This window comes from Charadrius vociferus, unplaced genomic scaffold (assembly GCF_000708025.1).
Source record: "Charadrius vociferus isolate BGI_N301 unplaced genomic scaffold, ASM70802v2 scaffold455, whole genome shotgun sequence".
Taxonomy (NCBI): domain Eukaryota; kingdom Metazoa; phylum Chordata; class Aves; order Charadriiformes; family Charadriidae; genus Charadrius; species Charadrius vociferus.
The window spans coordinates 1,835,545-1,853,646 of record NW_009648550.1 but is presented as its reverse complement, the minus strand read 5'-3'; the positions used below and the strand labels follow the sequence as shown (position 1 = coordinate 1,853,646).

Sequence of the window (18,102 nt, the reverse complement as noted above, 5' to 3'; positions counted from 1 at the left end):
CACAATGATTTACTATTGTTAATTGCATGCTATATTGTAGAGTCAGACACACTGCTGTACTGACAGGTTGCCAAACAAAAGCAGTAACACCACAGGTAAGCCAGGCCATGGCTCAGCAAGACTGAGATCTAAGCTAAATCCCAAAGGTGAAAGCTGAATGAGCAACAGCAATGAAAATATTGTAGATTACAATAGAAATTACTTGTATAACTGAAGGAACCATGGTAATTATAACATGCAGTTATTTCTAAGAAGGGAGTTTTAAAAATGAATGAATTTTAATGAGATTTGAAACAAACTGCTAATAAGAAGCATTAAAGGAAAAATCCCTAATCTTCTCTGGCTCTAATCTGCAAACCCATCATGCAGAGCTCCAACTGAAGTCCTGCAGTTGTTGTCTTTTGAGACTGGCACAATTGATGCCTTCACCTGTTAGCTTGCTTACGAAAAGCTCCAGAAAACTGAACCACAATGTAAGCTTTAACACACACATTCCAATCAGTCACTGTATATTAAAATTCTTTTTTAAGAAATCCATGTGGTAATTAAAATAATAATGAAACTTTCTTTCCATGCCGTACCTGCTTTCTTGGGACTCCTGAGGTACAAACAAGTTGCATATACATTCTAAGTCCTCACCTCAAAATTTTCTTGCCGGTCTGTTTGATTCCAATCCAAAGGTCATTTACTGATCTGCTTTTGTGGGACAATGCGGCATGTTTAAGCAAAATCACTTTAGCCTTTGGAGTTATGCAAGAGTGGGGAAAAAAGATACCTTTCCAGCACAGTATTTCCTGCCCAGGTAATAACTTTCAAAGCAGCACCAGAAAAAAAACCCACCCTTTGTTTGAAAATCTTGAAGATCTCGCTGAGATTTAAAACGTGACGCAAATTTAAAGGAATTAGCTGGGTAAAATTATACTTTGAATACCTTAAATGTGTATCTTCATCCAGAAACATCACTTGTTTTTCTAGTCTTAAAAGCAGACTTGTGAGTCGTACTGATTGTGCAATCCATTGACTACGCAAACTGAAAAGCTTTACATGGGTACAAAGGTGCAGCTTCTGTCGAAGTTATCCATGACAGCTCCCAATAATTTACCTTCACCTCCTTTCTTTAATTTTTAGCTCACAGAGAAAATTAAGTGCCAAACATCATCAGCTCAGCATACTTAACATAAGAAGCACCTCCTGATCAAAGTCATTTCACTGATGCCTCCTTAATCACACTGCAGGTGAGTTCTGTACTCTGGGCTTTCCTCTCCCTCAAAATGTGAAAAAGCTGTTGGGTTTTTGGTTGGTTTGGTTATTTGGGGTTTTTTTGCTTTTTTTTTTTTTAAAAAAAAAACAGGCTATGAAATATGGCAATTAATAAAGGAAATGGAGAGCACAAGAACTTCTGAAAGCTAAGTGTCTAATTAATGCTCCCAATTGTCTGTTAATGTAATATTAAAGTCATTAAAAATAATTTAGGTATTGGTTAAGCACAGAACTATGGCACATTTGCCTTACATATATTAACAGGCTCTTTGAACTAAGACTATTTGTGTGCTTATAACCCATCTTACACACATTCATAGCCGAATCACACAGATACACGTGTACACAGGCATGAAAATGCATTTATGGCATCTTACACAGATTGTGTGTGCCTTACTTGTGTGTTCCTGAAGCCTGAGACATGACAACTCACCGACTTGCAGGTCTTACGGACAAATTTCAGCCTAACTCAAGTACACAAGGCGTTTACGCATAAGAAAAAGCTCCATGAATATACTTCTGAATATGAAGTCCGCAGTGACCTGCAGCTGGGTTCAGGGAGATGCTTTTAAACTTGGCAACAGGAGCTAAACCAGAAGGGAGAGCTGACTTAATGTAGCACAGAAAACAAAAGGTGTTCTGGCGTTAGGTAGTTCATAAGCATACACTTGAAAACTGCTAGGAACTGGCTGGGATCGGCCGTGTTCACGGAGACTGAAGGAGAGGTAAAGGACAGCCCCGTTCCCAGCCCACTGAAATGAGTACCGCACAGCCCTGTCCAGTCATTTTAGTCATTCAGGAAAAGGAGGGGGGGAAAAGTCCCCTCTCCGCTGCTGTTTTATTCGGTGTTGCTACAACTGGCAGGTGCTGGTCCCAGTGCTGCCATACCCAGCCTAGAGAGAGAGCAGGTCTCCTGGAACCAGAACTACGCTCTATCTCTGTGGAAGACACCGCTGTTAGGAAATGCTGCACAGCTAAAGATTTTGTATATAAGGTGTCCTTAAGTGTTGTCTGTTCTCCAGGACAACTTGTGGCTGCTTTTATTTAGGAAAAAAAAAGATAGCGGCAGTGAGGAACTGGCTGGAACATGGCTGGCCCCAGGCGCAGAAGATACATAAGCATCTTTCAAGTGGCACAGAGCATCATTAGCATCAATGTGCTGGCAAATATCAGTGTGACTTGTCTGTTAAGAGCAAATGTTCCAGTAAATAAGGATTTATATCATGGGGATTTGATAATATACCCTATCAGGCATCATTATTAAGATATTTATTTTGGGGGAGAGACAGAGAGAAGGATTTAATAATATGTGAGCAGTGGCAGATTTATGGAAAAAATGTGCCATAACTTCCATGTCTCGCTCTGTGAACTCCTTCCATACGGATTTAGGCAACAGCTATGAACAATCATGTCCAGATGCAACCAGCACATAATCTGCTATTAGAGGCTACTGGATTATCAGTGCACCTGTAGAAGTGACAGTGGCCACAACGTCACTTAGGGAACAGTCAGGAAATTGTCTAATCCAATTTTCTAAAACAACTTCCCTGTTGTGTGAAACACACCTTTCTGTTACCAGGTGAGGCCATGAGGATGAAATGCAACTTGCACCCCATGGGGTGAATGAAGCCCGTGAAGACAAAGAGAGGCAATTCACCTCTGAGAAAGCAAATACAGTTCCACAGCCACAGTTAAAACAGTTCCCAATACCCTTTCCTTGGGGTTCAAGATTAGAGCCTCGATCCAATCAGACTTCATCCACTTAAAGGAAGAACCGACACGTACCCCGTGGCTTTTGTCAGCACCTCCAGCCCCAGCGCACAGGGGCACAGCACAGCCCCTTCCGCACAGCGGGTGAGAGCGGGTGCACCCACCCGCCCTGTGGGTGCAGACATTGCCATCCCACGGAATTACTTTTAGTTAAGCAACTCGAGACGCTCAGCATTTAAGGGTAGGGTTAACCCAAATTATTGAACTCCCCATGCATGAGAATAAGAGAAAGGTCAGAAGTTCAGAATGCAACCAACATCTGATATTTCTAGACACCTCCCCTATTTATTCAGAGCCTTACTTAATTGCGATTCCATAATAGGTTATTACTCATGTTAAATGCAAGCAACATACAGTCACATCCGCAATTTCAGAGCAGTCTCTTTCATTATATTGCCAGACAATCTGGAAAAGCTGAAAAGAAGAACATACCCTGAAAAAAAAACCGCCATTGCACTACCAGAGTAAGTCTAGTTTCCCTGGAAATAACGGTTGAAAGATACTAAACTAGATGCAGAATTAATTATTACCCAAAGCAAACCATAGTTAGTTGACTATGGATGAGACAGTCATGTTTTCACTTTCCTTTTTTCCTGGAACCAAATATTTTCAAAAACTGGAAACACTGCCTGGATAAAATGAACACAAAGAACAGGACTTTGGGGGGGTTTGGAAGGGGAAGACTGAACCCAATATAGGGTATCAGTGTGGAGAAGCTGAAACCAAAGAGGAGTTATTTGAAAAGATTGCAGGAGCAGCCCTGAATTTCATAGAATCATAGAATGGTTTAGGTCAGAAGGGACCTTAAAGATCATCTAGTTCCAACCTCCCTGCCGTGGGCAGGGACACCTCCCACTAAGCCAGGTTGCTCAAAGCCCCATCCAGCCTGGCCTTGAACACTTCCAGGGATGGGGCAGCCACAGCTTCTCTGGGCAACCTGGGCCAGTGCCTCCCCACTCTCATAGTGAAAAATTTCTTCCTAATATCTATTCTAAATCGACTCCCTTCCAGTTTGAAGCCATTACCCTTCGTCCTATCACTACAGGCCCTTGTAAAAAGTCCCTCTCCAGCCTTCTTGTAGGTGCCCTTCAGACACTGGAATGCTGCTATAAGGTCTCCCCAGAGGAGAGATACAAAATCCCTCGAGCGAGTCCCTCAGCACTGTACTGTTGTGCAGTTTCATTGCCTTTAACAGGGCTGCCTTGGTTTAGATTATCTGAGAAGTGGGCTCTGCATATTGGCTGATTTTCTGAAGGTTGCCAAGCCATTAAGTTAAATTTAGGTATCTTTATTAAACCATAGGGTTGTTTTTTTTCCAAGAAAAATCTGGGCAGCCAGCATTTATTTTGTTCAGATAAACTCTTAAATCTCTTTGTAACAATGCAATGTTTTGTTTAATCTTTGCAGGCATAAGGTCACCCCTTGCTTGTGATTAGAGTGCTGTGGTAATACAGATCATTTTTGTACCTTGCCACCACGCCTTCTTCACTGTCTCTTTGGTATGTAATTCTCCGGCTCTTCTACCAGAAAAATCAGTTCTGATAGAACTAAAACAGACAAGAAAACTTAAAGAAACTAACCCCAACACTAAAACAATCCTCAGAAACATATGCCCGGCCATTTTGACAATATCCAAGGCAGAGATGTTTGTAGTCTCTACAAGGGACAACAAATACAATTCCTGTGCAATGCCATTTGGGATGACACTTTTCCTGTTTGCTAACATAGGAAATATTCGAAACCTACAAATGAGAAATCGTATTTATGACACCCTGCCTCCCCCAACAACCTTAATACAGTTTTACTAATAAGAGTGCAGGATTGTGCATTTTATGAATTACACATCAAACAGAAAACTGACCGTGTCCAGTGTTAAGTTTGTCGTGTACATGTAACTGGGCCTGTGCTTTCAAGAGTTCCAGCTCACAATTTCATGAGCGAACTAAACTTGATTGAATTATCAGCACTTCCAGTTATCTCATGAAAAGGCTACTTGGTAATGCCAGATCTTTCACAAGACCTTTGAAAAGCCACAAACGTGGCCCCTAGACGATGCCACAGTGACTGCCTGCGTGTCTGCTGAACTGTACTGTTCCCCTCAAAAACTGAAGGGCCTTTTTCTTTAAGCTTCTTTCTAAGTGAAACAGTGGGGCATTCACCACAGCTACGAGACTGGTTAATATTAGTTTGGCTACAGTAGTTCTCTTTCAACAAAGGAGGCTCTCAGCCCGGGACACCCTCGTTCCAGCAGCAAGTGTACAAGGTCTTTTGTGTCAACGTGGGCTCTCCCGGCCATCATGACCTTAGACTCCACATCAAAAGTCACAAGCATGAGTGGTCACCATCCCTTCTTGTCTTTTCTGCTCTGAAAGAAATGCAAGGATTCAGCTATATGCGTTTTTAGAAGCAGCAAGTAATTTTAGGCTCACATGCCCTCCCTAATTACATGCAGGCAATCGCGGAGGACAGTAGGGCCAGAATTATTTTGGGTGCTAACTATGTTCAGTAGGTGAATGAAATTACGTGTTCAAAACTGAGTTAAGAGCAAGGCCTTCCTCCCCAAAGCACTCCTGCTCCCATGAGGTGGGAAACACACGTGTTCTCCTCTGCTTCTGCTTGCCAGGCCACCGCCTTATTCTTCTTGTACTGAATTTCAGAACTGCTGGAATGCAGAGTAATCCACGAGTTTCTTACCCTCTCCACAAATGACCCTTTACTTTGAAAGGACTAATTTTGAGTTGGAAGGAGAGATGTTTACCTAATACTTATCAAACAACTTTCATCTTTGGAGTCGTTACGTCACTTCACTTGGACACCACCACTGGGAAAAGGACCATTACCTGCTAGCCCCAGATATATATTTCCAAATGAAATTCCACATTTGATTGCTTGTGGGAAGAGCAAAGCAGATTCTAAACCACCTCACTTATTTTATTCTATCTCCTTCACCACAGCTTTTAAAGTTAACAGAGACTAATTCCTAATATTTGGCTTAACAGTTTTCCCAAACCTGTCTACTCAATGAAGATAATTTATTTTCACACAAGGAAAAACCATGTCATTGTCATACCCTCCAAGTTAATAGCTGATACTTAATCCTTCACAATTCAATTTAAACAGGAACAAAAAGAGCATCAGAGCTGTTAGTAATCAAACACGCTTTCATGAATTTCTCACATGAAATTCAGACTCTGAGCAGAAGGGGTGCACCTACAAACCCCACGTTCTGTGCTAGGGTATCACAGAAAAGTAGGTTAGTACAGGGAATAGGAAATGGAGATTTTGTGAATCACGTTGCAAATCTGTGATTTGATTTTCTTCACCATTTCTTCTTAGCTTAGGTAGCATTTCATCCTCTTTAATAGTCAAAGCATGCACCCAACAGTAAGACAGGAAGAAAAAGGAGGAAATCACAAAAGAGATTTGAGAAGGAACTCAGGAATGAAAGCCTACCATTGTTCTGGCTTTTTATCACCACTTTCATCTCTGTCCGTAGTCTTTTTTTATTGCCCCACTTTCCACAGAAGTTAATGGCAAAACCCACAATCAATTTGAATAGGGCTCTTGGATAGGAAAAATATTTGGAATAAGAGCCTGTACTGCTACGTAGTTACAATATATCTACAAAACATAGGGACTGTCACTGACATTTAGCTTATTTGAGACATCCAATGCAAAACCACAAAAGGGCCAGTTCCTGTGCTAGGACAAACGGCTGCTTTTCCAGATTTGCAGAGCTATGGGGATTTACACCAGTTAAGAACATCACACAAATCATTTTACTATTCTAACTCTGGCAACAAATCACCCCCAGGGTATTCAAAATACCTTACTGTCCCATGTGAAAATACCTGCTTACAAGCTTTGTTTACTTCACAATTTGAGAGCCACAAAAGTACATCAGAATTGCCCTTTTTTAAACAAAATTATGCTCCAGAGCCTGGAGTTTTCTGTTTGTTTTAAAATGAAGTTTCTTATATACACAGTTAAAAAACAAATATTACAAACATAATGTAACTTGAAGAGAACAGACTACAAAAAAATCTGAGGCAACAGCTCAGTTGTGAATTTTCACAGTTATTTCAGTGCAGAGCCAAATCCAATTTAAACGTTTACTTTTTCAACTGTATCAACACTGACCATATTAGCAGAAATACCTTACTCTTTTCACTTGCTTTCTGTATTTTCACAAGTACCAAAACCGATAGCCAGAAAAGGTAAATTTCTGGAAATTTTGAAGACAAAAGAGAAATCGGGAATTTGGGACAAAATGTTGTCTTCAGTAGCTATGGGATTATCAAAATCTGATTCACTTGTCTAATAATGAGAAATTTCTTAGTCCTCATTTCATCTTGATCCACGGTTACAGTTTAGCAGTAAAAATGGACATGCCACACTGTCCTGAAAAGCCCTTTAAAACAGGGAAAATACAAAATGTTAGACTTCATGTCTCACTGTTCCTGCTTAAAGAAAGTCTTTCACAAAAACTTTCTGTTAAGTTTTCCTCAAAATCTCATATTTAGTTTTGTGGGGGTTTTTTTTAGTAGCAGTATAGGGAGAGAACGGGAATTAAGGGTTTGAATCCTTTTAAGTTCCCGAGTGTTTTTGAAGATTATCCTTCATAGAAAAAACTATTTGAGAACCTTCTGCATAGCCTTCATCCATGGGTTTGCTATACATCATCTAGCCAAAAAATTTAGAAGTGTGGAGGCAAAGTTAAATAGTTTATGTGTAATAAAATTAACAGACAACACGTGGTCACTGAAACATGGCTTTCACTTCTGACTCTACTCACCTCATCAGCCCCTGTCAGAAGGGTGGGCATGAAACAAAGATTCCCCGTCCCCCGATGCAATACTTAGGACTAGGGATAAATAAGCTGTGTGTAATTCCAGTCTCTACAATGCAATTGTAGGGTTTTACTTCTGGAAAGGGCAGAAATGCTAAGGCAGCTCTGAGTGGCCTTGTCTCACTGTGATTCTCTGCACCAGTTCTGTGCTACAAGGGGATGTGCAAAGAGTTGAAGTTTCACTAGTTGGTTTTATGAGTAGACAAATACAAGTCCTAGCAAGTGATTTGCTACAAATGTCCATTTTGATGAAGAACCTGGACATGTGAGTTACAACACTTACCCAGTTATTTCCTCCAAGTTAAATCCCTAAATTAGACACTCGATTAGTTGGCAAGATTGCTTTTATAACCTGCACATTTGAAATATTTCTAGACAGACAAGACTTTCAGCAGTATTCAGTTACCATCTCTGTTTCAGATGGGTAAAATACCCTAAAATTGAGTCTAGGATTCAGATATGTTTGCAGGACTCTTTACATTAGAAAGAATAAGGAAGAAATACACATTCAAAATACTGCTATGGAGATCACTTAAAAACTCTTTGCAAATCTGACAGGTCTTCCATCCATGTAGTTTGTGCTCATGTGTTCACCAAAACCAGAAGATCAAAGTATGCAGTGAGACATGGAGGCTTTGGAACGGTTGCAGACAGCAGAAAAAAACAAGCAAAATTTGCCACAGGAATATTTGCAACTTCAGCGTATCCGACAGGGTGAAAAAGAAAAATCCATGTAAACCAGACACATTTCATCTGGAATGAAATTCGGCCTTCCCACATTTCACCTTTAAGAGATATTACCATGACAAGAAATGCCAGTGACCAATTTGGTAGACAAAGTAGGATGTCCTTCAGTTCACTAATCACCGCCTGTAGCTATGCAGGTCACTGCTCGCAAGAGATTGAAATCCTTTAAAAGGTAAATCTTGCAACAAGGAAGACAGCTGCTGAAACTGGCTTTTCAAAGGGCACCCATTAACTTCAGAGGACCCTGGGCGTAGCAGAAGTTCTCACTGCCCTAGCACAGGACAGTCCTTCAGCAACTCCTGCAAACTTGCGAGTTCACAGCGAGAGCTCCCCGCTTGTCCTTGAGCATAGGCAGGGATTTGGGGATAAGATTTTCTCGCAGGAAAAGCTATGGAGAAGCCCTGCTTCAGAATAAAAAAAGCAAAACAAACGGGAAAATCTTCCTGCTCTTCTGCAGCCTGGATGGAACCAATCGACGCATACAGATCTCTATATTATTGAAGCCGATTATCATTGACCACTTAAAAATAGAAACTGCGTGTCTCTCTTTTTACACCTAACTGGAACCCAGACCAAACCTACTCAGGTCATTGCAGATCAAAGGATTACACAGCCAAGGAACTCCCCTGCTGAAGGGCACTGCTATCAGAGCAAGATTTTTGCCTCAGACATCCAAGATACTCGTACAATTGCATTTTGTTTTCTGGTGCAGGTAGTGCCGTGTAGCCACGGTCAGTCTTTCATCCCCATGAAAGAGTTTAGAATTGGTCTAAAGCCACTGTAAACACCTCTGCTCACCTTTCCTGTAGGCTTATTCCAGTGGTCACTACAGTAGGTGTCAAGTTTTTCAAACCATACTATTTCTAACATGGCTCAAAAGTAGTAATAAAATAAACGCACTTCCACCCAGGCAGCCTGGTCACCAAAACACATCAGGCTCCCACTAAAAATGGACAGTTTCCAATCTGAAATGCAACATTAAAAACAAAATCGAAACGTAGCACACAGCAGGGTGCATCGCAGAGCTCCTTTGAAAGCTGGCTTTCCTCTGGGGATTTATCAGGAGCACAGATCTAGCTCACCCCCATCCCCCAGGATTTTACATTCGTAACTACCACTGGAAATTTCACACCTAGGGCACAGCCGCAGAGCTGAGACCCAACTTTCCAATTACACCACGGGAGCTGATAAAGTCACCGAGCTACTAAACGCCAGAAATGTTAATAAATATCACGCTGTCCTGTTAACCAGGTGGGAAGGAGCCCACGAGCAGTGATGATAGCTGCTGCTCTGGGCTGGTGGCAGCTTCCCTGTGGCACTGACACTCTCTGCCTTTGCTGCGGAAGGTGATACAGCAGCAGGGATCTCCTTCCAAATTCCTGACTTGCATTAACCTCTTCCTGCCAACTCCTGCAACCGCGCCAAGCCAATCCACAGGATCTTGCCACATTAATGCAGCACAGGTGACAGCCTTGGTTTATAATTATAACATATCTGGTTTGCTTTTCATTTAACTCCTCAACTGAGCAGGACAAGTTTTCTCCACTGAGGTACCCTGTGCAAGCTACAGGGCAACGAAACAAGTTTGGGGGTCTTGCCTTTACTTGCAGAGAGCTACTCCAGCCCTGCAACACGATCCCTTTCTACTGAACAAGCGGTGCTGAGAACCAAAACTCCACACCTAGGTTTAAGATGATAGCAACCACTGATACTATCACTCACTTATCATTCCAGGACTCGGTGAACTAACCATAATAAGAATGTACTGAAACTTAATAAAGGAAACAGAACTTGCTAAAGCATTTTTCTCCCCACACCTGCGCTGATATTCTCAGGAGCACAAGGACTGAGTATGCTAAACTTCTCGATTATCACACACAAGACACACAAGACTTCAGCATTTCTTTTGACACAAAGACAGCCTTGATTCACTCACAGCAGTGTCTCCTGCCACATCCTGCTTCACTCCGGCCCATCAAGGCAAATGGGAGCTGGGATCTCCTGCAAGGTGACCCTTCCCTGGGGCAGAAGGAGCCGGTTTGGTCTCCTCAGTGTAGTGCCACAACTTGCACAGGCTTCACACCCCAGTGGGACCGGGCTGGAAAATCTGCTTTAACTGCTCCACAGTCATCACCAAGTTGAACAAGAGTTTCCTTAAAATCACCACTTCAAGGCATTTAAAAGAGGTGGAATATAGGGGTGCCTAGGTGATCACTTATGATCTGAACTTGCTTGGTCCCCAGCATTTTGGGGTAGAATTAGGTTGGTTCCTCTTTTTGTCTCATGCGAGGCTGCCAGTGCCAAATCTAGTATATTGTCTATCTCAGGAAACAGATCAGAGAGAGTTGTCCTCTACTCATTGCCGATTTGCACTTCTGCTTCGTACAGGGCCTGAGTACTTGGGCTGTGTTATTTTAGTCAAAACAATGTGTTCCTAAGCGCTTTTTTTGAGGAAAACTCCCAACCTTCACTAGATGTGAACAGTACCTTGCTACAATCTAGTTCAAAGCTGTGGATTTACATGAAAACTCGAGGAACTGTGAAAAATGAGGGGCAAATTCAACGTGTGAAAAACACTGAGTGGAGGCTACAGTAACCCTGTATGGTGCCAATACTGGTGCTGCTCTGGAGAACTATGCTACCAAGGGCAAGAGAGGTGAAACACAGTCACAAAGGAGGAAAAAAAATAAAAAGGCAGGAAAGCTTCAATGGTATTTTTTAGCAGAGACCAAAGAATGTTTGAAACACATCTGCTCTTACTTGTTTGTACACCCCCACGGTGCAAAAGGAAAAACTGGTGATAAATTTGTAATTTAAAGATATTACATATATTCCACTCATGCTTGCTAGGTCTGAGTCTGGATACACTGAGCAATGCCCAGTGCCACAGAACACCCAATGTTTTCACCAGAGCCTTCTAGCGAGAGGACAAGAATCATCCCGAAATTTTATAACTACAAATTAATGGCTTTTTAGATATTCTTCAAACAAAGAGCCATTACTCCAAGAATAGACACCTTCTGTGCCAGTAGAGTTAAGCCACTCCCTTTACAGCACAAAATATTTTGTATGGTTATTTAGCATTTAATGAAGTATCTAGCACGTAATTTAAAACATTTCCTGTACCTAAGCTCCACCCTGAAGAAGATCATTGGCAGCACTCTTTTTCAAGCCTACCCACCTTCTCCGCAATGCAAGTAAGTAAACAGCTACGGGATGTTTTACTGCAAAGTCCCTCCTTGCACTTGCAGAAGAATTCACTGCATTTTATCTCTTTTGTTAGAGGAAATTGCAGTACATTTAGGAAAAGCATTGCAATATATTATTTTTTTTTAAGTGAACACAGTGCATTCCACTGAAGGGAAAACTCACTTTCTGTGCTTTCAACACTGCGGTCTGCTTTCCTCTTTCAGTGTGATGTAAACACACAGATAATGGATTCCTGAAGCAGTGACCCTGAAAATGATAAAATCTGCCTTCTTTAGACTGCTAACTTAACCAGCATGAAAGAGGCGTGAGCCAGTATTTTTTTTCCAGTGCCACAAACTTACCTCGTTCTTTTTAAAGCAAGTACCACAGTCTGAGATCTGACAGATGTCCAAGATAAAGCCTCTAACGTATTCCCTCCTGTGCAAGATCGGAGCCTGGATTTTGCATGCCTTGCCTGAGGAATGTCTATGTTGCCAGTGTTTAAGATGCTGTCATTTTATCTTATTATATCCAGTACCAGTATGCAGCCATTACCCTGAGCCAGTTTACAAGATAAACAAAGTACTATGAATGAAAGATATTTTTTTCCCTCCCTCCTTAAGCCCACAAATAGGAACATTCTTCGCACTAACCAGGCTCTTCCTCCCTCTCTGACAGGAACCACAGGACCACACTTGCGGCACAGACCAGAGTAAAATAAGAAACATGCACACAAAGGCTGAACTTCACTGTACTCAGGCTGCTCTGGGATTATTTACGGAGTCACATGGATGTAGAAGAGGAGGAGGTTTGGTTTTGGTTAAGAATTCTTTTTTATTTTGATCCTGCAATGCTAGAGTTCATTCATCCCTGTGACATGACTTTCACAGAGAAACAGCAGAGCCTGTTTTACCCCATCTGAGGCAGAGAGATGCTGGGCACAATCCTCCTCAATTGCACCGCTACGGATCTGGGCTTCCAGCACAGGTCCAAGGCCTACCCTTTAGAGAGCACATGACCATTACCCAAAAGAAACGTCTGTTTTTTTCACGCAGATAGAGATTTTAATGGGAGGGCATTAAAGGACATTCTCCCTGTCTAAAAGTGGAGTAATACAAAATGAAGAAAATTGGGTACGTTAAAGTACACGAATGCTTTCTCGGAGAGCTTCTACGACATGAGCAAACTAATTTGTTTGGAAATTATGCAACTGTTCTTCATTTGAAGAAGTTAAGTCACCCGCCTTTACAGGAGGTACGCAGGGAGTTAGAAGGGGCTCTCACACTGCAAACTGCACTGAAACAAAGCTCGGATTTTATGATTAATTTCCAGATACTGTATTTTATTTAAGGGTAAAATAGAAAGACAACTTCCTCACTCTCCCCCTTATTATTCTAAGCGACTTAGTCTGAGTTAGTCCCCATCTGTAATGCTGAGTGGCTCAGAGGCTGGACACGCATCTTAACACTGTGTAAGACTGAGGACACCTTCAGAGAGATAAAAGCCACACAGTATCTCTTAAAAGAACACAAAGCTTTTTCCTATGGCACCACTTCTGGCCTCTCTCATTAACATCTTGATGCAATAAAAACAAGCCCAGACTAACACATTTACTGGGATCATACCGTAGCAACACCTACCAAAAAAAAAACCCCAAAAATGAGCACAGGCTTACCTTGTAACTGCTTGAATCTTCCTTCTAACTGATTATAGTTATACGGCACCTGAGCTGCATATCCTGGGGACAACGGCCCGGGCATACTGGTTGATTTTTGTAATTCCATTTACAGGTAACACAGGGATACGATGAACTGCAGCATAAAGGAACCACAGGTTTCTCTACCATACATCCAAGTGAATTCCAGCTTCCTCAGTAGCTTGGCTTCAGTCCCTAGAGAAAATGCTCTCACTGAGCCCTAAGTAAATAACAGCTTCGGTTCAAAATCCAGCAGTGTGGGTTGGCGGTAAGCTGTCTGTAACGGATTCAAACTTAAAGCACCACGAGGGTTGTTTTTCCCCCCCGCCCCACTCCACTACAGGCAACTCTCAAGTGCTCGAATCTGGTTTCAAATGCTTGCCTGGCCCTGGCGAAACTAAATCAAATAAAAGCAAGCCTGCGATTCAGCCCAAAGTAAAAGCGGCATGGAGCCACGCGCTGCCGTCCTTGCCAGCGCTTCCAGGAGCCGCGCACACCTCAGACCTTTCTGCTGGTTTGTAATATAATCAGCAGCCGCCCGGGTGCGGGCTGATGTCACTTGATTACCATACAGCACGGTGGAGGAAACGAAGGCTGTACCAAGGGCGAAGGGGCGGCGGAGCAGGGGAAGGAAGAGCAGGATGGCTCACGCAAGGCTGCGGCAAGTTCTTCCGCTGGGTGCAGCCCGCTCGCCCTGAGCCCCGGCAGGCAAGGTGGCAGCGGGGTCCCCAGCCCTCTGCTCCCAACGCCGCCACGGCCGCAGCAGACGGTGGTATCTTCCTGAGCAAAGCTGGTGGAATTACAATCTTTTGTTAAGAGCCTCATGTAACGGAAAAGTCTCAGATTACTATCACATGAAAAGGAGGGCACTTTTCTTTATTTATCTGCAAGGCTGTTCACTTGAAAAAGTAACACACACGCACACACACAGAAGCGCTCATTCAGTATTTAGCAACAGGCAAGGAGGGGACGCAGAAGGATGTACGCTCCAGCACACCGGGAACAAACGGTGAAAAGGTTCTTTAAACAGCCAACTCCTGTCGCTTCATTTTATGTTACTTGTCGATATCGAGGATTTTGACATCTCCTGTGTATGTGGCTCCTTGCCCATTTATCAGTGTGCTGGGTATTACTGCAAGATTAATGGTTGTCTGGGCTATGCACTGGAGGGAGAGGGCGGTAATGTAAATAACGATGCCTTGCCTCTGTCTGACTGGCACCTTAATACCCTGCTGTAATATAAACGCGCACAGCAGCAGGGATAGGTACTAGAAGTCAGTTCCCGCAGATGGTGTTAGACAGAGGATGTCAGTTTTCCCTCAGGGGCCCGAGGTCCTAACCCTCACTTATTCATAAGTGAAATTAAAAGGTCAGTTCCACATTCATATTCTCAGTATGCAGCATTTGCCTGTTCATTTTTAAAACTGCTGATAATGTTCACACAAATGTTTTCTCTTTTTTCTTTTCTTGTATTTCCAAATTCCTTTCCAATGGAATCCATGTTCCCTTCTCCTCCCACTCTGTCCCCTCATTAAACATTTCAAAATGTTGCCTTTGTTTTGATACTGTCGTTTCACAAGTTTTTAGTCATATAGTAATTTATGTGAGCACAATTTCTGTGGGGGAAGCTCAGTCCACTCCCACTGACTCGCTGCAGCCTTAGCTCCTGCTAGGCATAAGGTGGAAATTCAACCAGTCGTTACCAACACACCGGAGAACAAACGTGCAAGAAGTCCAACCATGAACATTGCTAATTTAGGGAGAAGTGATGAAAATCAACACTTCCCAACTGAATCTGGGGTTTCCAAAAACACATGGACTGTTGAAAACGCCTAGCACACTGCTCCCGTGGTCATAAATACACCTAAAATATTTATGGCTTTTAACTGTACTGTTTTACTTAAAACAACAGCATAGCCCTTGCCCAGAGTTGCTTATTCTATTGATACAGAAGGTCTTTTACTGGCGTATTTCAGTGAACCCATTTATATCAATATAGCTGTATTTACACAAGACTTGTGGTGCTACAGCAGTCCTCAACTAGAGCCTAAAACATTTCTGAAAGTTGGCCTTCAATCTTTTCAGCACTACCTACGCTTGTGCCACTGAAGACAGTTCAGCTGCCCAAGCCAGATTTTACAGTGTCAGGGAAGAAAGCGACCGTCCGCAGGGGCGGCTAGAACGCCGCTGTGCAAAGGACCGAGGTACTGCAGGCTTGCGCCCTAGCAGCGGGTTTGCAAGGCGAAAGGGGGATCTGAGGAAGCACCTGCGCTCGTCGCTGCGGCAGGCAGGATGCTGCTCTCCAGACAACAATGCGCTGATGTGGCACCGCGAGTCCCCCGTTCCTGCCAAACCTTCCCCCGATGATCTTTATACAGCCAGCAGCCCCTCCAGCACGCAGGGACCCACACGCTGCAGCTGTGGCCATGGGATTTCCAGGCTGGGGTGGGAGGGAAGAAGGGCAACACAAAAATACAAAAGGCTCCAAAATTTACAGGAACAGAACTTGGTAAACTGAGTGTTAATATACAAATGAGAACTCCCCCAAAGCTCAAGGAGCATGTTTTACCCAACGCACAAGTACAGGCTTATTTCCGTCACAAATTTTTTTCCTGCAGCTTTCTACCAACAGCAGCTTTTGCCTGCGATGCCTGACCTATGTTATAATTAAACGAAACCCTTCCCCGGAGAGCAGGCAGGCAGCCAGGCCCTACCTGCAGGCATATCACCTCATTACTGTCCCACCTTGAGCAAACAGGTGTTGCTATGCGAGCTCAGAAGGTAAAACTAAAGTCCAGGCGACTGACAGGAGAGCTGGAGCATTTTTAACACCGTGAAGGCCACGAATCAGGAGCCAGGAACTCTTCCCCAGCTGAAAGCTTTCCCAACACCTTTGGCAGGCGACGCACTAACGCACGTGGCCATTATTAAAAATATTAAAAAGTAAAATATTACAAAAGCAAAACATTAAAGACTAAAAATAATCATTTGGCTTTGACCCATGTAAAACACAGACTGCCTTTCCCCACCTTGTCATAAAACATTCACACCGCACACAGGAATTTACACTTCAGATTGTCCCCTGTGGGACAACTGAATCTGGTAAACTTAAGATTACTAAGAAATACTGAACAGAAGTCGAGGTTTGAAGATTTTTTTGTCCTCTCTGTCCCCTCCAATTCTGGCCTGGCCAGTAGCACTAAACGCTACCTGACAAGAGAAGGAATTGCAGCAGGCACGGAGCAGCAGGCTGCACAGCGCGTAGGGGGAAAGCCAAAGGAAAAGGGAAGCATCTGTGTTTGAACTGAGCTTATTTTGTTCAAGGTTGGAAAACCAGAGACACAAGACCCTACCACGTTGTGGAGAACTCGGCAGCACTCACTGTGAAATTCTGACCTCATTTTAGCTGCCATCCAGGTTGGCATTTGGGCTGAACAACAGGTCCCCAGGCAACAGATGTGACAGACTCTGCTAATGATGGCATCGGCTCCGGGGGACAGCCCGTATCACCAGGTGCTGCTGGCTCATCTGCCAAAGCATTACTGCTGCTTTGCTGGGCCCCGGCGTACATTTTGTAGGCTCCACTTCACAGGTTGGTGGTAATTCAGTAGAAAGAGCAAAGCAAAATGGGGATCTGTCTGTATTTGTGAAACTCTACACCGTAGGTAGCAAGGCTTCTTAAGAACGGGCATCCTGCCAGTTCCCATTTTTATTTGAGTTACATCAATCCTAATACATTCATTTGCTGTTGACTCCAAATTAGTAAACCTGAAACCTGTTTGCTGCTGCTATGTAGCAATGCATCAAATCGACTACAAGGCACTCGCGTGCAAAGCCCTTTTTTATATCTGGGTTCTACTCATTTTCTCTAATTGACTAAGCCCTTGACAATACTAATTAGATAATACGTTATGGAGGGGAATTAATGCTTTGAAGGCCACGGATAACTTTTAGCACTAGTCCAAGTGTAACTTATCAAATCAACACAGCTTGAAGTTCTCCATGGTGTAATTCACCACTGATTATAGCGTTGGAGAAAAATAAGGGCCAAATCATATATTAAGTTTAGTATGAGGGAGGCAGGGTTTTGTTGGTTTTTTTCCCCTATAAATTTTGTTCTCATTTTTCTCCCATAGCTGTGAAATAATTTTTGCTTGCATTCTTTGAATTGTACCTCTCCCATAGTACTTGACTTGCATTATTTGTGTACTTGTTAAGAGTAAATAAAAATGCAAATGATTATCCACTTAACTGTAATGCAAAGTGTGACTTAGATGACATGATCAGAGCTTTGCAAAGCCTCAAGGAGAACAAGAGGTTGATTACAGTAATGTTATGAAATGTACGTATAACACCTGGAGGCAGGTGCTTACCCCAGAACTGAAAAGGATCTGTCCTGGGATCTATCCTTACATGGTTCTGAAAACTGCTGCTGAAGTGAATGGGTTCCTACCACAAAGGAAAAAACTAACATTTCTAAGGAAGAAACTAATGTTAGTTCTAACAAAATCACCATCCACATTCCTAACTATCAATGTTTCTAAGACTGAACAAAACTATCGCTTTTCTCAGCCAAAAGAAATCGCTTTAA

The 18,102-nt window shown here is 42.8% G+C and overlaps 1 protein-coding gene across 2 annotated transcripts in view; it reads right to left on the bottom strand.

The window, feature by feature from the left end:
- The window catches only part of SPTBN1 (spectrin, beta, non-erythrocytic 1), a 95,089-nt gene that overhangs the window by 65,881 nt on the left and 11,106 nt on the right, over positions 1-18,102 (bottom strand). Inside the window, exon 1 of one of the 2 annotated variants that reach the window (XM_009886006.1) lies at positions 13,491-13,599. The exons of the other annotated variant lie outside the window; for it this stretch is intronic. Coding sequence (XP_009884308.1) covers positions 13,491-13,599 — 109 coding nt within the window. Of the gene's footprint in view, positions 1-13,490; positions 13,600-18,102 lie in introns of those variants that run through there. 2 annotated transcript variants of the gene reach the window in all.